Genomic DNA, 25,238 nt, shown 5'->3' on the forward strand with positions numbered 1-25,238 from the left:
ACAAATTGACATTTCATAACCATATTTTTGGCAAGAAATCTCTTTAAATAAGGGCAGCAATAAGATAACATATTTTGTGATATGAACATATTACAAAATATATCACATCGTTACGAAAAGCAGAATTAGGTGTCCTGGCATTATTATAACTTGAAAACAGTAAATTTACATAGTTTCCATTCAGTTTTGTAGACATCTCTTATCTCACACATTATGTGCTTATAACCCCAAGATCTTTTATTAACTGAAGCTACCACTACAGAAGCTTCATCTGCAAACACTAATTAGCACAGACAGACTTAGATCTTTCTGGATAGCTGGGTGATCATGCCTGCAGTATGTTGCAGTGTTGGTACACATATTGTTTTCAAATCAAATATTTAGATACTGTTCTGGAACAGCTGGAACTTATGTAAATCCTTATTAAATTAAATAGTTGACATCTTTTGACGCACTTTTTATAACAGCAACAAACAAAACACAGGCATAGAAAAGACTTGACAATTGTAATCATGCTTTCCTCCTCTCTTTTGATTGAATCAGAAAGCATTCTGCTGCTTTTTTTTTTCTTTTATAAATCAGAGAAGAAAAGTATTTTAATTACAATCCAAAGCAAAAAAGCACAGCAGAGAAACCCTGCGTTCTTACTTGTCAAGGTATAAGAAAGCTGGGAGGCAGCGCCAGCCTTATTACAGAATCTGCAGTCAGTCAATATATAAAGATTGAGATGTCCTCAATGGCAAACAATCTTTGAAGTCCTCTGTTCCATCGATAGAGAGTTTCATGTTCTTTGCCTACCGCACCTCGAGGTGTTATTAGACCTCATGGCGGAGGCTGATGAGAAGCTGCCCCACGGGCGCTCTTTAATCCCCTCCTTCTCACGAGCATTTTTACAGAACTGATTGCTGCGGCTGTGAAGGACCTGAAGAGTACTTACACATTCTCCTGCCATTTGGAGATGGATTTTAAATGGGCACCTCAGAATTTGGATACTGGGATAAGACTGACTGTAGTTCAGAGGCAGTTCCCAGAAAGGGAAGAGAAGATCAATGTCAGTGGCAACCGTTTCAATGGGTGAGATTTAAAGAGGTCTCTGCTGGAAAAGCAAATGCAGAAAGCCCCTTTAAGCAAGAGTAGTAGATGGCCTGAGGGGTCTCTCTGAGAAAGCTATTGAGAGGCTTTTCTAAATCAAAAAAGGCAGCAGGATATGCTGATACTGCAACACAGCTGTGTGGGATACAGTCTGAAAAAGCATCTAGAACCAGCAAGATGCAGCAATCTAGATAGAGAAATACCAAAGAATTCATATATGTTCTTCCCATCAACTATATATTCTCTTCAGAAGATTACATATTCTCTCCATGCCACATTAAAATCAATGGTAGCTGGCTTTGTAACTCCTGTTGGGGGGGCAGGGAGGAAATTAAAGTAAAGTACTAGATAATCTTGGAATGAGGAAAAACTGGGAAGAAACAAGAAGCAGAGACAAAGCAGGCATATTGAAAAATAACATAAAAGGAAAACCAGAGGAAGATTATAAAAAGGGAATAAAGTGTTGTAAAGATGAAAAGGAAGACAAAACAACTAAAATGCACACAGAGATTAAAAGCGGGCAAGAAGCAAGCAAAAGGAGAGACAGGTTTTGCATTTATGCAATTCTTTTAAAAAAATAGCTATTATTTTATATACGTACATAAAACCACCTCAATATATTAGGAAATATTTACCTTCTATCCCTGCAGTGGCAACAAAGTAACTAAATGTTCACCTTTAATCACATAAGTAAAAAGCACAAAGCACATGGCAACTACTCATGCCTCAAAAAAACCTCCAGTAAGATCAAGCTATACTTTAATCAGCTAACACTAGTTAACAACTGCTCACATATCAACATGAAAGAACCTCAATTTTATACAGAGCAACTACACAGGTTTCACACAAAGAGAAACAGAATAGGGGTTTTGCCTTTGCTGTGGGAAAACCGCACATACCGTTTTGGTAGAGGCATTCTACTGTAAATGCATATTTTAATAAATTAATTATCAAATGTGTACATTATTTTAAATAGGGTCTAACTACAAGATGCAACTGTAAAGTATAAACTCTCTTAACTGGGAACAAAACCTATGACAGCAAGAGTAAATTTAGTTTTAAGAGTACCTGAATTTTTAAAATAGATACTGATCTGTGCATGTATTATTATTCTACTTTATTGATATTATAAACATATTTAAAAGCATTTTGGTTTTAATAAAAATCAGAAAAGCATAGTAATAAGAATAGTAAGAAATAGTTTTCTTTAAGCAGTGATGTTCATATTAAAATCAGAAAATTATATACCAAGAAGTTCAGATTCACTAAGGCAGTTATCCTATGTTACTACTAACAGTTTTAAACCTATCTCCAGTTTACATTACAAAGGTATGTGTGCTTTCACAAGCAAAGTCCATCTCCTATAGCCTACTGGCCCGAATGGACCTCCCAGCTGCATTCTTATCTTCCAGTAGAACCAGGACAGAAAAAAACCCATATTCTGCCATATTCTGGTCTTCCTCAAATTGCAGCAAGTACCTTGGCATGTAGATTACTATTTCCATGTCACACTTTTGTAATGAAATTGCCATATACAAGTAGGATTAATTCAAGACAGAACAAAACCAGGTTACTCTCTTACTTATGCCTTCATCTGGATTTCCTACCTATTTCTACAATTAATTAATAAGTTGTTGGCCATTTAATGTCTAGAACTGTGCAATTTAAAATGTCCACCCAAATCTTTCTGCAGATCACAGAAAGACCAAATACAGCACAATGTGCGTGACAGACTATTAGCTCAGTCTAATTCCTTTTCTGGTAAAGTCTGAAGGAAGAACTTCTAACCGTTTCCTGAATGCACATCTAGTTAATAAGAAAATTGTCCTCTGTCTAATTCTGCCTGTGACGTGTATTTCACCTTGTCACGTCACTGGTAGACCATAAAGCAGCTTCAAACTTATAGATGGATTCACCTTCTTGCAGTTTAAGCCAAGACAGATCGATGTGCCTCGGTACTGTCTTGCTAATATTGACAGATAGCAAAGTTAAATGTTTGAATCAAGTCACTCTTTCATACTGACCCTAGAAAGGGAACAGATTAAGCAGGGAGAAGTGGTAAGTAAGCCCACACATGAGTAACATTTAATTAAAGTATTTCTGTGGGTGGGTAGGTGGGTGTGTGGGAAAGCTGAAGATATAGATGTATGGGAGAGGAATGGAAACGCGAGAGTATAAACAGGTTTTGAAAAAATATTTTCAGGGTTGGGTTGGGGGGGTAATAAGCCACTAAAGCCATCCTTAACTGAGACCCGCATGTAGTCATGCAGGAGAGTAAGCTCAGCTCTTGTGTAACCCTGGGCAAAGACTATTACGTTAAGAGAAATTCAGCCTTATGATTTAAGGAAGAAGAGAGGAAGCCTATCTGAATGATCTTCATAGCTTTTAACTACAAACCTTGTTAGTTTTCCATCTGCCTGTGCTACCTGACTGTTCTGACCTCTCTAATGGAGATCCAGTTTCTTGCAAGCAAGGACCTAAGGATGTTGCTGGTTAACCAAGAAGTGACAAACATATTCTCCTCATGCCATTGCACAAAGTACTCCAGACAATATACAAGTTTGTGTTGCAATTACAAAGAGCTGGTGCAGGGAGGAATCGACAACTTCTGATAAAGTTGCAAACCATTAACTATCATTTGCATGCCAATTACAAGAGAATGGAAAACATCATTAGTCTTACCTAACCTAGCACCGCCACTCCTGTATTTAGTGAAAATGAGAGCTAATTTTCACCAAAAAAAATCCGCCCTAAGGATCAATTTTAATTACCATGTTATAATGTGAAGCAAAGATGCAGAAGGTCAAATATAAAGTAAGTTGTAATTAGCTATTTCCTCCTACCAAGTTCCCCTTTAAAATTTATGCTCAGTTTATTCAGCAAAATGTGCAACAAACGTCTTTCTCAATACATCAGAACTCAAAGCACAACCAAAGCATTTGGATGCCACTGTAACTTAGACTGCACAGAGAGAAGAAAAAGTCAATAATGTAAAATGTAGAAGAATTGGTATGGAGAAGTAAAGAGCCCAAGAGACAATACAGAGTACAAGAAAACTCAAAAAACCAATATTGTTAACTTTTTCAGGGCCAAGCAGGAAGAAAATCTTAAATTGTTTAATTGGTCAATTAAACTTGGCAATCAGAAATTAATTGGCAATGATTTTTAGAAGAAAGTTTTCAAGTTGGAGTAGCATGACTACATCTCTGGTTGACAATGTGATTGAAAAGACTTTGCAATGTTTTGTGCTTTAAATCTGCCTTAGAGTTGGCTGGAATGACCTGCTCAAGTGATCTAGGGACTGTTAGTCCGCCCCACAGTGAACATTCAGAGGGGTATTCAATGGCATTCAGCTAATGTATTTGAGCAAACATGACTAGAGATAACAGAGCGTAATTGCTCTCTTTATCCCTGGGTGGGGTTTTTTGGTTTGGGGGAGGAGCTTCAGCTCTATTACTTCACCAATTTCAAGAACTCAAAAATCATGAGAGGAAGTTAAAAATCACAATATCTCAAAAAAAACAGAATAATCATTTTTTATGTCTTCTGTTTCAATATTACATTTGCAATCCTTTCTTGCTGTGAGAATCAAAAGGAAAAAGAAGCTGAGGTGATACCTAAATCACAAGGATCAGTTCCTGAGATTTTAGAACACAAGACATGCTGATATGCATGCAGTGGCACAGTTAGCTGGCAGTGTAACAGCTGCTCTCCTCACACCAGCTACCCACCCACAGAATGACAAGTACGTTCTGGGAGCAAAGCCTAATTTAACTCAGCAACACAGGAAAAAGATGTGGTTATCTTCTTACCAAGCAAAACAACTAGGTATACAAACAGGCGGTTTATAAATGGTATCATAGAAAACAGTTGGTTTAAGGTTCTGTGTATCCTCGAGAAGAATCTATTTTAGAGCATGCGCTGACACATACAGCTGCTAAGGTGAGCAATATGTTCCTGCTATTCCTTAGCATAAGCAACAAAATACACGTGGGGCACAAAGTTCACACGCAGGGCTCTCAGCAATGAAGTGCCCAAAGAAGGGCAACAAAGCTGGCGAAGGACCGGGAGCACAAGTCTTCTGAGGAGCGGCTGAGGGAACTGGGGTTGTTTAGTCTGGAGAAAAGGAGGCTGAGGGGAGACCTTATCGCTCTCTACAACTGCCTAAAAGGAGGTTGTAGTGAGGTGGGGGTCGGTCTCTTCTCCCAAGTAACAAGCGATAGGACAAGAGGAAATGACTTCAAGTTGTGCCAGAGGAGGTTTAGATTGGATATTAGGAAAAATTTATTCACCAAAAGGGTTATCAAGCATCGGAAGAGGCTGCCCAGGGAAGTGGTTGAGTCACCATCCCTGGAGGGATTTAAAAGACATGTAGATGTGGTGCTTAGGGACATGGTTTAGTGGTGGACTTGGCAGTGCTAGGTTTGCAGTTGACTCGATGATCTTAAAGCTCTTTTTCAACCTAACTGATTCTATGATTCTAAGGAAGCCTTTTAGAAGTAATAATGCCTACAATCACAAGTCATTACCATGCCTCACCAAACTAGCACAGCATTATGTTATCTATTTGGGATGTCAGTTTTGATCTCTTCACTGTAGAGTAGGAGCTGGACCAGCTCTTGCTTCTGCAGCTCTGAAGCACTCAGGGTCTTAAAAAAAGGTCCTTGAAATATTTTCTTCAAGTAGCAGTTGGGACCAAATATAATAGGTAGCATAAATGAAACAGCATACCGTGCCGATACAATAGCCTACACCAGCAGGGTATGATTTAGGTGAATAAACACTGCTGTAACAATTGTCAAAGTATTATCAACTATCTAGCATACTGGTGGCAAACATCTATAGATAAAAATATGGAATTTAAATTAATAAAAACTGGGTCATTGATAGCAGTCGGGAATAAAAAATATGCATGGGGAAATCTGACTTGCAAGACAGCCACTTCATGGTGAAAAGTTCCTAGCTTCTCCACAGGGGGAGCACAGTCCTCTGAGTGCCACTATTTAGAGAAATAATTGACGTGGTTATCTGCACTGTAATTCTGCTCTGCATGCTTTCCAGACAGAACTACACACAGAGGCAAGCTAGTCACTTTTTCTTCCCAAGGCACAAGAGGCAGTTCCAGGATCCACATTCCAGGTACACTATGAAAACCTACTAGGAAAAAGCAGAATAGTCAGAGACAAGGATAATACCAGCTGAGCTCAGCAGTACTGAAAAGCGTCCCACTCACTATGCATATACTCGGTATGTTGGACTCCAAGGAAATTTACCTCAAGGCTAACAAGCACGACCACAGTGACATGATGAACCAGCAAATTACAGAGAACTTTGTTTTAAACATCTCTACTTCAATGACACACTGTTGTAGGAACAACTGATGGACATCTGTAAACCAAGTAGCATATAGCCCACTGTTTAATATGGAACAGAATTTCTTGAAAGAGCTAATGTATCCCACACCCCCAGGAGATGGACAGACCAGGAATAAAAAAGTGGGAGAAGAACTAAGGATTAAGGAGAAAAGAAAGAAAGAGGAAAAAAAATATCACTTATACCGATAACTTACATAAAAGAACAGAGCAGGAAAAGAGCTAATAAGAAATAGAAATATGCTGCACAGAACTGTAGCAACATTCTACCCACCTGCAGGCTTAGACAATGCACTAAAGCACTTTACTATAAATGCTTGCTACTACCAGTTTTCTTACCCAAATTAAAAAGTACAACAGAGAAATCAGTACCAAAAAAAAAAAAAAAAAAAAAAAAAAAATCAACAAAGGTTGTCTGTTTTTCTCTTCCCCAAACCAACCAAGTTCAACATGGTAAATAATTTTTCAGCCCAAAGTATCACTAAGCCTTCCCAAATCCTTAGATGAAGAGATGGCCTCCACAACATGACTAAAGAATGCACAAACCTGGACATAATTAACACCAAGAAAAGAAACCATCAAACTTACAAATCATAAGATCTCAAAGAATATACAAGATGTCAAGGTAAAGCAGGGTAACTGTAACAACAGACATCTAGTATCTAATACATCAATTATTTTCACACGGAAGAGTATCAAGTTCAGTGGATACTCCACAGGAGGAATTTTGGTAGTAACCAAGCTGAAATCTAGTCGTAACAGCAAAGTTATGCGAAAAATACCTCATCATCTTTAATGATCGCAGACAACCCACACCTCTGCACTACGTGTCTTCTACAGGACTTCAGCAGCACTGCTTCCCCTAATGCCATCTTGGGTATTGATTCAGATCGACCTTAGACAGAGCAGCACTATGCACTGAATCACCAATACTCCTCCAAGTAAACTGCATTTTCCCTCAAGGACTCCTATCCAAGCACACAACTTATCAAGGTTTTTCAGCTTGTGAAATCTGGTGAAGTCACAGTCCAAGGCAGAAAGACTGCACAATGACCTCAAGTTTTCTCTAATGCAAAAGTAGAATTAAATTTAGAGCAGAATATTTTTTATATACACACACATACATAAACCACAGAGCATTATTACAAACTCATTTTTTACCATACCATGATATTTACTTCCATTATTAGTATAATCCACTTAGAATAGGAAACACTAGAGAAACAACATTTACTTTACTATTACCTGCTTTCTTACACATGCCCAGTTAATGCCCTTTGTATTTACCTACTCATCTCCCACTGACATCAACAGAAGTTGTGCATTAAAAAGCACAGGCAAAAATTGAACAAGTTTTACTTTCAGAACTATGTATGTACAATATGCCTGTGCGCATATATATATATATATATATATCTGTGCACAAGTAAAAGGTGATTTCATATTTCATAAAATGAACAAATGTCTTAATTAAAAACACTTTAAAACATGTAACTAACGTAACACTCAAAACCACTCTGCAAAATCATCAGACGTGTTACTTTTACTATAACTTTGTAACAGACTTATCATTGATCCATCCTTCTTGAAAGAAGCAATTTACTGTTTTTGTTAATGTCTAAAAGTACATTTGATGCTATGAAACTCCAAAAGTTTACCAGCACTTAAATAATCCAGTACTGGATGAGTATTGATTATGCATATACTCAGATGGACTACTTCCTTGATTAAAGTTAAACAAACATATTGATTCAAAAAGATGAAAACCCTATTATTTAGAGAAGACTCAAAGTGACTTTTGACAGTATTTTATTACCTACAGATGATTTTATATTATTTCAGCTAAATCATCCTGTCCTTAAACATTTACTTCCCTTTCAGCCTGTACATTTTCTCCTGTTTCATACATCAAAATACCAAGTTAGCAATACCTATACATACAATCTAAGCACCTCTTATGTCCAATACTTACCCTAACAGAATACTGTTTTACACTATTTTATCAAAATAATAGATTAAAAAATTTCACTAGGAAATACACTTTTTGGAAGTACAAGAGCATTTCTACTCCCACATCTTCACTGCTAAATGAATGTCCATTAAATCATACTTGAATTAGTTAAGCATAACATGCAGAAAAGTAAATTCTTAACAATACCAGAACATTCCGTACTCCTTAACTGCAATTTTCAAAGTGCTTGTTAGTCAATTCGAGCAAAAGCAAGTAAGAAAATGTTCTTTCTTAACTGAAAAGAACTTTGGAATTAAACTAAGAGAGAAGTGTAAGGAGGATGGCGTGGGTTTTGACAGGGTAGATGCCCAAGCCAGTTGGAAGTCCACAGAATGTCAGTGCTACAAATGACAAAAGATACCCAGAGCATTATATTCAGATATTATATGCGCTCCCTGGACAAGCTCAAGGTATGAAAGGGTTTGTGCAATGTTTTGTTGTAAAAAGTAAAATCCAAGAAGAAAAAAAGGATCCCTTCCTATTAAATTCTCAACAAAATATTTTAGTTTTAATCAGAGAGAAGCATACATTTTCTTCCAATGAAATTTGTCTGCTTTCATTGCATATAGAAAATACCGTATATATTCTGTAAGGCTGTATTCATTAGTGTCCCACACCAACCCAAAGTTGGTTTCAAGCATTGTCGTTTTGGCTCGGTAGTTCTTTACACCTATTTTGAAAGGCTCTGAATGACCAAAGACAACACAGGAAACCCTTCTAGAGCCTACAGATTCTACTCACAAGGAAATCAAGTCTATAGGCTTTCTATATTAATAGCACTCTACTGTGCACAAAATTACAAACCTGTAATAAAACTGATGACTGGAATCTTGTTCAATTTGCAGCAAATGGGGATACCAACAGAGGTTCCAGCTGGGCCGGGATCACACCCTGTATTGCAGTAAAGGATTCAAGTGACATTGCATGGAACCTTTTTATATTTTTTTATTATTATTTATATCTTTATTGGGGTTTAGTTTGCACTAGCCCCAATGTGAGCTCTAGCAGAAGTGTATGATTCTTTCAGACAAAAGAAAGAAACTGGGACACACGGAGAAAGCCAGGGTATGTGTCTAGCCTCAGCGTGGATTAAGTCCTTCATGGGTGAGGTTAAGTCACTTCTGGTAGTAGTTCTACAAATCAGGCAATTGCCCTGCGGTTTATTAGCTTCATATTTCAAAATTTTAAGATCCATTTCTAGTGGTAGATCCAGCTTCACATGTACATAAATATGCACTTGAATAAGAAAATTCCAAAACTGGTCTTGCCTCCAATGGCTTGTCTAATCTACATTAATCACAACAGTATTCTTTTGTGAATGATTGATCAATTGATTATTCTTCTTTTAAATGCATGTTTATACAGCTTACTGAAAGGAAACTGTGTAAAAATATTGGAATCTACCAAACAAATGCCACTATGTCTCCACATAAATTCCACTTAACATTTTTTAAGACTGGAAACCGACTATTCAGAAAGCTAGCAGGAACTGGAAAGAAACATAATTTTTTTTTCTTCGACAATAAAGACCACATGGAGTTACAATGTTGACACAGTGCTATTGAAGCTCTATTTCATCATAAAAACTTATATTATTAAACCTACAGCTGGGCCCTCATAATATTACAAAGCCCATGTCAAATCTGCCTGGGATCCATCTGCATATACCTATTTATAATGTCTCTACAGTGTGTGAAGTGCAATGCTAATGAGACACAGCATAACAGATTTTAGATCCAGGTACCCGTAATTAAATTGTGCAAACAATATTTCACTGTAAATTTGTAAAACTAACTGGTGAGTGCTATGTTAAATGTCAAGGCTACTTCGAACAATGTAGATCCATAGAGATACACTTCTTGTAAGCCTGTATTTTCAATGCATTGCTCACCAGGGAGGGATAGTATCCACAACTTTCGATATAACATTGCAATTTAGAAAAAATGTCTTTTTAAAAAAAAAACAAACCAAAACTTTCTCAAGAATACCCAAAAGTCAAAAGGAAATCTAATTCTTTATAAACAGCATGGGAGCTACTTCAAAAAGTTATGCACATTCCTCTGTAAGAAAGGAAACACGAAGGCCAGAAAACGATCCATAATAAAAAGAGCAAATAACTATACTAAATTCCCCAAATACAAAAGGTTAGTGGAATTGAAGTGTTATCCTTCAGAGTATGCAAATTCACTCCAAGTGGAACCAGAAGGGAGAAAGTATATGACAGGTAAAATATAAGTTGGATATTAGGAAGGCAAAAAGGAAGAAGAGCAGATAAGAAAGGATACAGAAACAAATAACAATAAAGCCTATTAGTATATCAGAAGCAGGAAACTTTCAAGGGAATCATTGGATTTGCTAGAGCTGGGATTGAACAGAGCACTTGAAGAAGATAAGGGCATTGCAGACAATCCAAATTATTTCTTTTCATCAGCCTTTGCCATGGAAAATGTTGGAAAAATGCATACCTGACTTTTCTGATAAAGAGACTAACACTTCTTCAAACTGAAAAATCAAAAAGGGGTGAGGAAACACAATAAATTGAAAGCAATAAATGATGAGGGATGAGCTCCTGTCCCACTCGCATCGACAGGTGTTTTACCATTGATTTTAGCACTGACAGTCTTTTACTTCAGAATTGAACAGCAAACAGACCAACAGTTTCAAAATAGGAAAAGGCTGAGCTGGGCATCACCGTGGACTGTTCAGCGTGCAGCAGTGGTCAAAAGAGCAAGCAAAAGAGTAGAATATAAAAAGAATGAGACAGGGACGGTAGGAAAGACTATATTTTTAGTCAATATCCAATCTTTTCTGGAGTATCTACTCAGCTTAGGCTTCCTGCTCTAAACCAATGACAGTGGCATATGACAAGAGTTTGATAACAATCGAAAATGATTATGGAAGACAATTTTAGAAGTTGGAAAGAACCAGGAAGTTAACTTAGCAAAGAGATGAATAAGAGGGGACACTGTAGAGCTGCAAAGAATGCTATGAGATATAAGTAAATAGGATGCTCTTCCACTTAAACTTTCTCACACTACTGGAGCAAAGGGCCAATCAGGGCAATAAAAAGTTACCAAGTCAAAAATAAAAGGACTGAAACATTTCACTGCATAAACCACAAAACTGTGTAATTAATTCACAATTAATTCCTCCATGATAATAGCAGGGAATATTCTTTTGTGCTTTTGCTGTTACTATTGCTTTTGTCTCTTGTTCATCCCCATATAAAGAAATTAGTGACATCGCAATAAACATGAATCTTCAGAACTCGGAATGTATGCAACTTTTTAGGTTGGATATAGGCCAGGGAAGGAAGGGGAGGTAAAATGAGGTATGGAGCATGGTTGCAGCAAGGGCAGCTGGTAGAGATGTTTCAAGCGCGTGCTCAAATCGCACTGTTCTGTCTGTTCTGGGCTAGATCCTACACAGGTAATGCAGGTGGTTGACAGCTCAGAAATCTGCCAACTGTTGGCACTGGATAAATTGGGTCCCAATCTAGAATTAAGACAGAAGCACCAAACTATCAATGTGTGAAATTTGTGACTTAAATTACAAGGTAGGACCAGCCAAGGAGTCTCTTGCATAATTCCTGACATTTCAGAGCTTCATATATAATCAAACAGAAGGAAAGCCTATGATTTCTGCTCTGTTGAGCACAGATCCATGCACAACTTTGGTAATGGCTGCACAAACAAGCTCTCTAGAAAATACAATATTACAGACATGCTCTTCACAATACTCATTCACACAGTGCCACAAGTAATTTTAACACAGTATCATTCAATGAACACTTCTATGAAAAGCTATTCATAAGTGTCAAAAATACAGAGGTCATTAAAAAGAACAAAACGAGTCTGGTTTGGTTTGGGTTTGTTAGGGGTTTTTTTTCTCCAAATGAATGCTTACAAACACTCTTTTGCAATATTTTTCCATATTGGACATAATCAAACGTTATTATATAATTCATGGGCTTGCCATTAATCATTTTGTCTGTCTAATACTGTAGGAAAGGAATCTACAGATTCTACAAGGCTCCCACACTTACTAACAGGCTCCAAAAGTAGTGAAATTATATTCTCCAAGTTCAACGATAAACTCTGACAGACCTTCAACTTGAAATGGTGAGCAATCCTAACACAAATGAAGTGCAAAACTATTAAGTGTAACGTAAGAATAAACATTATCAATAAATACACAGGTAACTTGAAACATACTGCTTTAGAAATAGCTGAAACTTTGACTTACTGTGGCTGTGCCGGAGACAGTTTGTGCATTTGTGTCAGCTGCACTCTGTTCAGAGTGTGTCTGAGCAGGAGGGTACATGTTTAACGTGTGCTCTGGAACAGTGGTTTGGCCTGTGTAGTCTGGAGCTGGATGAGGATGTGGGGCTGTGTATTCTGCAGGGATACCATTCTGAGGTGGAGCAAACTGGGCTGAGGCATAAGGCTGTGCCATTGTGTCAGGAGGTGCTGTAGCTTCCTGATTACCCTGTAAAAATCAAAGGGAAAAAAAAAAAAAGGGAAGAAGAAATGTGGTGTGAGATAAAATAAGCGGTGATCCTGCACACGTAACGCAGAATGTGATGATAGTATTCTGCTAAGATTGCTTGCCTGAAAAGGGCACGATGGTTCTTCCTTGAGGAGAAAATTTCTTACGTCAATTAAACCCATCTTGCTAACCCTATTAAATCTTATTATAATTAGACAAACAAATCTGCTGTTCTTTGGATAATTGTAGACTATTCTTTAACTGGGAAAGGTCAGTGAAATCTACCTGAACTAATGCCTCAGCTCAGACAATGAAAAGAGACAAAACTCAGTTTATTCCAAAGGCTACTGCCAATACAGAGCTCTGATAAGGTTAGCCCATGGTTTGTGATCCATTCAGACTTACCATTTGCATAACACAATATATGCAACCTACACACAGAGCAGGATTTGGGTGCATACCGTTAACATAACCGTATACTGAAAATATTTATATGAAATGACACTCTATGAGATCTTCAGAAATACTTTGAGGTACACTGTATTGAGCAACCGCATGCCACAAATGCAAAAAAATAATGAGAGCCAATCAGAATATTAACCATTTGAATCTAAAAATGCATCAGTTCAAAATCTTAACATAAAAGAAAAATTCTATGGTGTAGGCTGTCAAAATAGATTTAAGAACTTTTAAGGCTTTAATTTTGAAGACAATAGTATTTCATTTCCATATACAATAAGCCTATACACTTAAAAAGAAATGCCCTCATGTCTTTAGAGATATATCCATCTTAATGTTTGATATAATAAAGGATAGTCGAGCATGTTAATTTATCAATTAGAGACTTCTGACTAAGCGCTCTGCTCATACCAAACAGTAATAATTCTAGGGGAGGAAATGTACAGAGCAATCTTTCAGAACCAATACAAAAGATGTCCAAAACATGATGCTGTAGATGACACAGCATTAGAGGCCATTAATACAGGGGCTATCCCAAACTCAGATGAGCTGATTTACAAGATAAAATTAACCCTCTAAATATCAAAGTAATGTAAAATGAATTTTTGAGTAAAACTTTAATTAGTTTTTAAAATACTCTGTTATTCTCCCACCAAAGCACGTACAAGTACCCGCACAGGAATATTGTAGGGATTTTGCTAATTTGTATTCATCAGTCCTTGATTTCCTAATTTCGAAATAGGCTGGATGAATAAAAGACATTCTTTTGCATTTCCTACTTAAGGACATTTCCAGATAATTTCAACTAATTCAGACGTCAGTTCTCTGACCTGAAGTGGTCCTAAACTCAAGAGCTTTTAAGAATTTGCAAAATCACGGCACAGGAATAAATCTCGGTACATGACAGGCTTAGAAGGGAAAATTAAATTTTCCTTTGTAAAAGGCATTCAGTGTGTCCTAAAAAATTAAAACCATCAAGCATCTTTAAAATGAAAACAGTGACATTTACCAACTTCACAGGGTTAAGTCAGTAAGTTTCATATGCATATATCTACAATCATTCCAAGGTTAATGCTGCACTGAAACTTGCCCTGTTTAAATTTCAGTGGAGGTTAAAAACTCTTGTAAATGTATACTCATACCCTCTTATATTAAAATGGCAAGGTCCCTTTCTTTTACCTAATATTTTCACTATTAAAAAAAAAAATAAAAAATCCAGAGGAAGTAAAAACCAGCAATGACTGGACTACACCAGAAACATTTATTAACAAATGTTAAGGATGTATTTTTAAAACTTGTGTGGGAGGCAGGCGACCTTAAATTTTTTAGTCAACCATTTCAGGAAGGACTTCAGCAAGTGGTAAGAATGCACAACTGGTAAGTATGCACAACAGCCAGTCGAACTTCTGCCTATATAAGCATTTTCACTATGCTGGCTTTGAAACCTCAGTAGCTGGTTACTGCTGGTCCTTAAGCTATTCCTTCATGTCAGATGCTAAACATGGCATTAGAGTCAGCAGCTGTTAAAAAAGAACAATAATGGCAACAAAGGGACCAAGGGCTAATGTCCAGGTGCATTTGATCTAAAGGTTTTTATACTACCTTGAGTCCTAAACCAGATGTTGCTGAGACCCCCACTGTTTCTCATTAACATTGACAGCAGTTCCATGAGACCCTAATTAATATTCAGAGCATTCACACTTAGTGCTAATTACAGCTAATATTTAATTAAGAGGGTTGAACTTTTATATTATTTTTACCAGCAACTCCAAACGATTTACTTTTTAGATTTATCATAAAATGGCAAACTGCACTGGCAATTCCAGCACCTTCATGTTGCTGAGACTTTTTTACCTCTTTCATTAGACTTGTTAAGCTGAGGTGTGGATCACTTATTTAAAACCGAGACCCCCTTAATAAGTAAACAATAAAGGGTCAGGTGTTTGTTTGTCTTTTTTTTTTTTTTTTTTTAATATAACTTCTACATAATCAGGGATTTACAGTCTTGCCATTAAACAAACCAACAAAAAAGCCCCACTGCAATTAGGGTAGAAAACTGGCACGCAAGATTATCAGTCCAGGAATTGCATGTTCATTAAATTGGTTGGGGGGGGGGGGGGGGTGCAGGGCAGGCAAAACACTAAAGAAATTATACTTGCACACTCTACTGTAGGCCATAAGTTTAAAATGGTAGCTACAATAAATCTGACTTGTTCATCTCTTAAAATCGGTGTCTACTGTAGCCTTTCCTAGCCTTTAAAATTAGTGTGAATTTATGATTCACAGTTAATTCAATAGACACAGTATTACAATGTACTATAAAAGCATGTATGTATAAACATGTTCTTCACTACTTACACAGGTATCAAGACAATAGCTTATTGTTTAGAATGTGAATTTATATCAAGAACAATGCAGTGTCAACTAACACACATTTGTATATACATGTGGTTGATGGAAGCCCCAGACTGCACAAGAGACAGATACATTTGAATAGATTTTAAGGAGCAAAAAATTCTTTAAATATAATCACCTAAAATGTTCCTTCCTTGTGCTTTTTAAAATACAGTGAACTAAAATGAATAAAAGAAATAATAGATCTAATGCATTAAGTTGAAAACACGAAATGGCCCTAAAAGCAACAGGAAATATTGATCCTAAATTAGTCTATGAACTCAGGTATTAGAGTAATCTCCAAACTGCAGATGACAGTACACAGACATCGCTTAATACAACCTAGGCATGAGAGGCTAAACAGAAGTTGTCCCTTCAGATTCAGTTCCAAGTATCTTTAAGATTAAACGACCCCTTAATGCTCACTTTGTGCATGGTTTTTAATAAAGTAGTTGTTGGCAACAGAAAGAAGAACAAAGGATGGCAGACAGTCAGGCTCTGCTAAATGTTCTGGCCTGAGTTTTAATGAAAACCACATTTCAGCTGAAAAATATGCTTTACGTGGCAGTGTATAAAGTCAAATTTATTGCTTTCTGGTTAAATGTTGAACTCTAAAGAACAAAAAAAGAAAGCATTCCAATGATGTAGGTAAGTGAAGTTGCTCCTATTCTATATATATTACTCCATTTGAAGAAAAGCTTAGAATTTAAAATGCTCCTAGTATCTCAGATCTCAAAATGCCTTTTCAGCATCTTCTGCTCTGAAAGGATTTCATTATTAAGAAATGCATGAAAAGTGTCAAAACATAATAAAGCAAGCTTGTTATGTTTGTACACAAAAGACAGAGCACAGAAAATATTACTTATGCAGTGTTCCTTTTTAAAAACACATTTGCAGCATAAAAATGTGTTCAATGAAAACCTTTCTGCTTGCCTGCATTTTAAAGTCTAAGTAAGAGTTTATTGTTTGTTTTACTCTATTTTCTGTTCGGTGTGTTTTGTTTCTTTGGCAAGAGATATTTCACATTTAGAGAAAGCCTCTCATACTGTAGTTAAATGAGCCAAACTGCATCATATCCTTAGGGCACGGAAACAAAGAAGAAAAATGCAACATTACTCTGTAAACCTGCTGGTTATAAGAACGGCTCAGTTAGATATACCAAGCACAGCAGAGACACATAATCACCGCCGTAGTTTGCCCTCCTTCAGACTTAAGCAACAAAACATGTATTAGAAGTCTTGCATGCAGTGGTGCAGCTGGTTATAAGAAATGCCGTGGCTTGATGAAAATCAAGAGTTTCAAGTGAAAATAAAAGTGAAAATACCTGCTGTACCATCCTGCTCCCTTTATTCTCCATAAACTTAGCAGCTGCTCTAGTCCCGGGCCATACAGCATCTGCCCAAAGCAAGCATCAATTATGGATGAGGGCGTGTGAGCAATGTAATGTGTGCATGAGTGTGGATGATAGGGGTGTTGAAGGAGGGGGAGCTAATGCAAGGCTTACTGACCTCCCTCTCAACATCTGACTGCTCCCAAAACCTAATCCAGATGGGACTCTTTCAGTTTGCTGGGCCTCGCCCCATCAATCACAGCAGGCCACTCCTCTGTCTCCTGCTACTAGTTATAGAGTGCACCACTGAGCAGATGATTACACACAAAAGAAGAAAAAACACAGCTTGACTACATTAATAGCTGTTTGAAAAACATTAGAAATGCTACTATGGAAGTTGCCGGAAGCTGAACAGTTTTGTTTTAAAATTAAGACGGCTGTATTCAAAGTTACAAAACCCCCTAAACTTCCAGTGCTTTGGCTTTTTGATAGCTACTATGTACAGTAACATGTGTGCATTTCTATGTGATTAATTCATCCTACATGTGGTAGAGTTAATACCAATAAGATTTCTATTTTAAAATTGCTGAACTCCACAAGTAAACCATCAATACTGAAGTAGCCTGGTTTAGATTAAATGTACTTTATCCTTCCATACAAATGAAATATTGTTTCCTTTTTTTTTTTTTTTTTTTTTTTTTTCATTTCATGACATCCCTCTTGCTTAGCAGGGAAAATATTTCAGAAATGCTTCAGAAAGGTTTAGTTCTGTGAGGCACTTTAAGCAACTTAATGCTTCACTATTAAAGGAACTTTCCTAGATGCTTTGGAGGTAGTTTTAAAGTGATTAAACTTCTAATTAAATCACATAATAAAGAAAAAAAAAAACAAAACCACAAACCAAAAAAAACAGCCTAAGAAGATACAGACGGCCCCAAAGAATACATGTTTATAGCCACTCTGTCACGGACTGCCTACAGACACAAGAATTCAGAAACAGGGCAGACATGTAACATGGGAATTATTCTTACAAATGTTCAAATTCTAAGGGGTGGGCAGAACAGCAGATAAAGAGCCATCAATTCATCACTAAACTTATATTCCAATTGAAATATATTGGTTTTCTTTAAAGTGGCAGTGTAATTCTTCCAGATTTGTTCCTGGCACTCCCCAATTAATGATAATAAAAGCAGCCACTTCAAATTTTTCAGAAGGAATCAGACATCCAACCACACTGGACCAATAATCACAACTGACTGACTCTGCAAGCTTTCTCTGTTGTAGCTTAATTATCTGACCAGGCCACTTGACTCAGATCATTTGCTTCTGCAATCATACAAAACAAAATCTCCAGCCACCTCTGTTTTCTGGAAGGTTCAGTACAGAACCAAATTCAGATTTCATTTAAAAAACAATCTCGTTCCAAAAGGAGGGTATCCGCAAAAGTAAGGAAGATAATGCAAAATAATTTTTTTTTCAGAGAGCTTAGGGGGAAAAGGTAAGTAAGCAAGCAAGCAAAAGAGAATTTAACTGATGAAATATCACAACACCCTGCAAAGCAGGAAGGTTACATACACTTACTGCCATTTAACAGAAGGCAGCAAACAACTTACCAAAAACTAAGCCCTAGTCCGAATTCCTGCCTGCATTCAAGACCACGTAGTATTATGGATGTATAGATACATACGCAGAAACCATTCCCTCTGACACCTTCATTCTTTCCAATTGTCACTGCTGAAACTTTCTACTACTTTTATGACGCTGTGATTTATTACACTAGCTTTCCTTGTCCTACCTGACAATTCTTTCTCCTGCTATTTCCAATGGCCCAAATGGACATGACTCTGTCACACTGATTTGTTTTACTTCCACACTACCACCTAAATCTTTTTTTTTTTTTTTTTAAGAACTTAAGTGTCCTCCCTGTCCCTCACTTTCTCCAACTCCGACTCAGGTATTTTATACAGGTCTTTTCAACTGCAGCTCAACCTTCTATTCCATCAACCAATATTTTCCTTTTTTTAATACATGGAAAGATTTTTACATCACATTTGGAAAACACGAGTCTCCAAAATTGCCTGAAGACCCACATAGCAAGAGAATCTGGAGCATACAGCAGGTGTATCTACAATTCATTTTCACAATGAGAATTGATTCTCAAAACTTTTCAAAAGAAGGGTATAAAAGGAACTTGTCCTTTCCCACAAGTCAATATAGGAAAGTACAGCTAATCTTATTTTACACTTTTACTGGAGCATACAGAAGAAGATGATGCAGCATCCTCGTACCCAAACAGAAGCGGGGGGATGGGGGGGGGGGGAGGATTCGATTGTCAACATACAAGGTGCATAAAAAGCTGCCTGGAATACTGGTCTTTAAAGCAAGTAGCAGTCAACATTTAGAAGTCTAACTATCAGTAAGCTATGAGTGCCATCCCTTGGGCATCAAGACCAGGTCCAAAACTGTTGAAATCTTCATAAGAGACTTGTATGAAGTGTCAGAACGCAAGCTCACACAATGACAGCAAATAAGGGGAGCAGTTACAGGGGGTCTTGAGAAGCTAGAGGAATGGGCTGACGAGAACCTGATCAAAGTCCTGCTCTTGGGACAGAAAAAGCCCATGCATTGGTACAGGCTGTGGACTGACTGGCGAGGGAGCAGCTCTACAGAAAAGGATCTGTGAGTCCTGGTGAACAGTAAGTTAAGGTACAAATGAGCAGTCTGCCTTTGAGGCAATAAAGGTTAACTGCACAGTGGGCTCCATTAGCAAAAGGATGGTCAGCAAGTTGAGGAAAGAGATCATTCCTCCCTGCATAGCACTTGTGAGACAGCATCTGGAACGCTGTGCCCAGTCTAGAGTCCCCCAGGACAGGAGATATATTTGCAAACTGGAGAGTTCAGCAGTGGGCTGCTAAGGCATCTGGAGGGCTGGAGCACATGACACAGGAAGAGAAGCTGAGGCACTTGGTTTAGCACAGCCTGCAGAAGAGAGGGCTAAAAGACAACTTAATTGCATCTTCTCCAACTTAATGGATGGTTACAGAGACAGAACCAGACCTTTCTCAGAGATACAGAGTGAAAGAACAAGAAGCAACAGTCAAAAGTTGCAGAAAGCTAAATTCTGGTTGGCTATAAAGAATAAAATAATGGATATGAGGGAAGTTAAGCATAGAAACATGCTGCTCGGAGAGGTCGTGGCATCTTGGAAACTTTCAAAACTCAACTGGACAAGCCCCTGAGCAACCTGATCTGTGTAGTTACCCCTGATTTAAAAAGGGATGTTGAGATCAGATGGCCTCTGAAGCTCCCTCCCAACATACATTATTCTATGATTCTGTGTGGTTTCAACAGTAGCGGGGTAGTTTCAAAATGGATTTTATACTTTTATCCTATTTGATGACTTTCCTCATACAGGATTTACTGACAAGGAAGAGACTAGCTACAACTTCTCATCTGCTTTCTCTCCTCAAGAAACAATATCTCAATTCTTTGAGATGGATTTGGAATGCTTTCTTAGCAAAATATATTTACATTTGTTTAACCCACAGCCAGAGAAGTATGGAAGTGGCAATTACTATAGTGCACACAAGACAAGAATAGTTTCACAAATGCAAATTAATGTTGCGAACTATGGCATGTCTTAATTTTCTCCCAAATGTCACCATTTTCATCATATGTAGAGGAACACTACCTTGACAACTACATCTCCATAGAAAGGAGTATTTTTCTCTGCCTTCTGCATCACCTCTAAAACAGTAACTAATATAGGCATGTTAGCTTTCTAATTTTATCTGCAATTTTTCTACTGAAATTAAATTTTATTCTATTTCATATATTAATTTATTGAAAATCACTGCCACCTCATAAAGGTGAATTGTAGTAAACCTAATACGTCTATTTTCTTATTTTTCAGTATCTAAGAAAGTGGTTGAAAAAGCCAATATTTTTTTTTACTGCAATACTGATTGAAGATATGGGATTTTTAAAGCTGGATCTGTTCCCAAATCAGTTCACAAGCAATTGTGACAAGAGAAGTGAGAGGTTAATGCACTGAAGAAACAATCAATTGGAGTTGGAGAAAGAGGACAAAGCAGCAGGCATATATTATGCTATATTGACATAAAAGATTTTGTCCTGAGAAACCATTTCTTAATAATCTTAAGTCTTCAAATTTGCAAGAATGAAGGCAACGAAGACCAAGTGGTAAATTACAGGCCTTTAAAGGAAATGGTAAAAAACATCAATCTGTTTTGCTATAAGCTAGCTAACACAGTTCTCAGAGCTACCACAACTGATGTTGTGCATGAGAGGAAAGAAACATGCACTACAACCATGTAGCCTGCACGTCTGCAAAGCAAGAACCATTGGGCCTTATTTTATAACAACAGAAAAAAATATTATTCATAGCTTAAGCAGTGGAAGCAGCAGAGATGTGTTGGCAAGACCATTTTACTAGGATGTACTAGCACTTCTGAGAAGCCAGATATACTAGCCCAGGTGACAAACCATGGTTATGCAAGCGAGACTATGTCTGGTCTTGACGCAACCCCGCATCATGCTTTGTAAGCCTTTCTTCTAGACTCCACTGAGACTATTCCTACCTTGTAACTTACAAACAAGCATAAGTATTTCCAGAATTTGAGTCAAAAAACTTCTCTAAATGCCACCTTATTGGTCAAGGACTGAACATTCCAAAAGATCGGAGTCTGCAGAGGGGAACCAAACAGCAATCAAATCCAGTTGCAGGTGTATGGTTTGACAGGTAATTTCTAGAAATCTGAGAAATTCTTGTAACATAGCTAAAATAATTCATTTAAGATTTGTTGTAAGTAGAATTCAACATCTCAATTGCAATTTACTCCAAAAAAACTAACTGAATTTCTCAGGAGACTGGGATTGGATACAGCTGTGGTTTTTAAAAGTGTTTAAATCAGGCAATTTAATCCATCTGAGGATAATAGTTACACAAAGTTATTCCCAATTTACAGATGCTGCCTCATCCAGAGTATATTAAATGAACTGCTTTTTCAGTTGATTTCCTAATAGACATACCACAAAATATAGCAATGTATTTACCAGCTTTGTTAGCTGCAGAAAGGGATGAACCCACAGTCACGTGCAGAGATAACATGTTTGAAGGCCATTTGTTCTGGAGAAACCGTATCACAGTTTCATGTGTACCTAATCAGTTATTTTTCATGTATAAACAAATGATTTTATATTAAAAAACCACTAGGCAGAATGAGTGACGTGTGTGACAAGTATTAGACACAGAGAACCAAGAACACAGGACTGTAAACAGGCACAGTGCTTTCACTGTTCGGCCTAGCAGACTTTTGTCTGCTTCACAAAAGCACCACTGAAGTTACTGCATCAAAATGCAGCTTGCCCTAGGTATTCAGATTTGTAGTAAAACAAGGCTACAGGGACAGAACGAGCAACGTTACACAAGACTGAAGGGCAGCAGCAGTTATTTGAGCACAGACTGGCATGCCATCTCTTTGAACGGAACACTTTGAACAACCTCTTTTAACCAGGGACAAAATCTTTCACTGATGAGCTGCGATTTAGCCTCAGAAAAGAAAGGGGACATCTCTCTTCATAATCCCTCATGCTGAATCATTTTCTAAGGCGGTACCACTATAACCACAGTTCATCCATTATATGTGAAACAGGTCCATGTTTCAATATCACAAATGGGAGGATCATTACTTGACTCTACTGAAATAAGACAAGGAACATAGTCAGCTAGTAAGCGAAATGAGAATGTAATGCTGTAAGTGGTCTTAAGCAGCAAAGCTGACCAAAGATCATACCTCCTTAGCTATTTGTTTGCAAACATCAAAGTATACAGGGCTGCTTTATAAGCCAGTTCACTTGAACCAGTCAGGTTAAGTGACAGTGATCATGATAAAACTGTCCCAAATGAACTAATGGGAGTTGTTTTGTTTTACTTTGTTTAAACCAGTTAAATTTAAGAGTTTGATTTACATGGTAAGCTCCATAAAGTCAATGACATGATTGAGTTTGGGAATTTGGAGGAACACCAGGAAGATAAGCAGCAAAGGCAGAAAATTAGGTTTCAGGAAAAGAGACTTCAGCTTATCCAGGGAATTGTTAGGAATCCCTGAGGTTCACTCATGAGAGGAAACTGTCGGAGGTAGCTGCCTGATCGACTGAGCCATTGATTAAAGAGAACTTCAGCGTGTAGGAACAGACCATCCACTATGAAGGAAGTTACTTACCAGAAGGCCCACATGGCTAAGCAGAAAGCTCCTCAATGAAGACAGACACAAAAAGGGAGCATACAAGCAACGGAAACAAGGCTTGGCAAAAAAGGAGGCGCACAGAAGTATTGCTTGAGAACAAAATCTAGAAGGTTTTTTGTCCAGCCTAGCTGGAACTAAGACTAGTGAAGACATTAAGGCTGACAGGAGAGGATTCTACATACTAGGTCTGCTTGTTGCAAAAGTTCAAGGATAATGTTGATGCAGGGAGGAGACAGCCTTGTGATGAAAAAGTCATCATAATATAATGAAATACTTCATGGTTTTTTTATTTCAGGTAAAGTCTGATCCTAAATCATTGCTCCCAAATCATGCACAGCATGGGTAGCAAAGGAGAGGGACAGTGAACAATGGAGATGCAACAGGTTAGGGACTACTTCTTGAAGCTGGATGCATTTACATATTTGAAGTGCTAAGGCATTCAACAGAAGGTGTGGAAGGAGTAGATCACCGTGATCATGGGCCAATACTTAATAAACTACAAAAAATTATACTGATGGGGAAGTTCCAGATGACTCAAAAAAAGCTAACATTACTCCTGTCTTTTAAAGAGGCAAGGAGGACAATTCAAGGAACTACTGACCACTCAGCCTCATCTCAGGCCCTGGAAAGATCATGGAGCACATCCTTTTGGAATCCATTTCCACGCACATGAAGGAGACTTAGGTAATTTGAAAAGGTCAACATGGACTTTTCAGGGGATAATTGTGCTTGATCAACCTGGTTGTCTTCAAAAAACAAAAACAACTGGCTACAGAGACAAAGTTAAAGCACCAGATACAATCTACCTTCACTTCAATAAAGCTTTCAGTGCTGTCTGCCATAGCATCGTCCAGGCTGAGAACTAAGGAAGGAAGGGCTGGACAGCCAGATGGCTTCAAAATTGGCTGAACTGCCTGGCTTTAAGATCAATGACTTAATGTCTGGCTCATGACCAGTAGTAAGTTGAATACCTTAGGGTCAATACTGTGTCTCACATTGTTCAACAACTTGGAGAATGACAAAGCGTACTTTCTCCGCAAATCTGCTGATAACACTAAACTATGGAGCCTCAATCCAGGGACATCTTGATAAACTGAGGACTGGGGAATCAGAATCCTCACGTAGTTCAATACGGAAAAGTGCAAAGTTCTGCACCACGGGCATCATGGAATAACAGTTTGAGGGAATGAAGTTCATTGCACATTCACTGAACCCCTTTCAGTTTTAGTCTGTATATAATAAAGGTATTAAAACACAGAAATGTAATCTATATTAAATAGTAAGTGCATTGTTATTTGCCCTTGAAGCAGATTGTTCATAGACTATAAATCTTTTAAATCGCAAATGAAATGCTATTATTTCCTTCTTTCCCACCACAAAAAAAAAACCCAAACAACTCATCTGTGTATTGTTCGTGGGGATCCCATGCAATAATGTCCAAATGTATGTGGAAATTGCATATATTCAGCATTTTACCTGTAATTTTTCAGCAGGCAGAATTTTTGGTTTTATATGTTCAACCTCAATATTTTAAACAAATCTGGCAGAGTATTTATGAATTCAATATGTCCACAAATCATACTTATCAGTTCCAAGACACAAGAATTGTGATCTTCACACCCATAAACTTTTGATTAAAATGAAGTTATTTCAACAGAGCTGAATATAGTTTTATAGGTAAGAAATCCACCATTATGTTGTTTCCTTTCTTTAAATTTTCAGAAATAATAAAATATAAAGAATCTAGAAATTAACTATTTTACCATTGCTTTCAGACAATGCCCATTTCCCATCTCTGTTTAATTTAAAAATTTTCATAATTT

At 37.4% G+C, this 25,238-nt stretch overlaps 1 protein-coding gene across 24 annotated transcripts in view; it reads right to left on the reverse strand.

Annotated features, from left to right (window-relative positions):
• The window catches only part of RBFOX1 (RNA binding fox-1 homolog 1), a 1,358,224-nt gene that overhangs the window by 133,301 nt on the left and 1,199,685 nt on the right, over positions 1-25,238 (reverse strand). For 23 of the 24 annotated variants that reach the window (XM_030002529.1, XM_030002523.1, XM_030002528.1 and 20 more), the window contains one exon: positions 12,721-12,963. In XM_030002529.1, coding sequence (XP_029858389.1) covers positions 12,721-12,963 — 243 coding nt within the window. Of the gene's footprint in view, positions 1-12,720; positions 12,964-17,140; positions 17,347-25,238 lie in introns of those variants that run through there. The other variant, XM_030002543.1, reaches the window with a different exon arrangement.

The sequence above is a fragment of the Aquila chrysaetos genome, chromosome 25, assembly GCF_900496995.4.
Source record: "Aquila chrysaetos chrysaetos chromosome 25, bAquChr1.4, whole genome shotgun sequence".
Lineage (NCBI taxonomy): Eukaryota > Metazoa > Chordata > Aves > Accipitriformes > Accipitridae > Aquila > Aquila chrysaetos.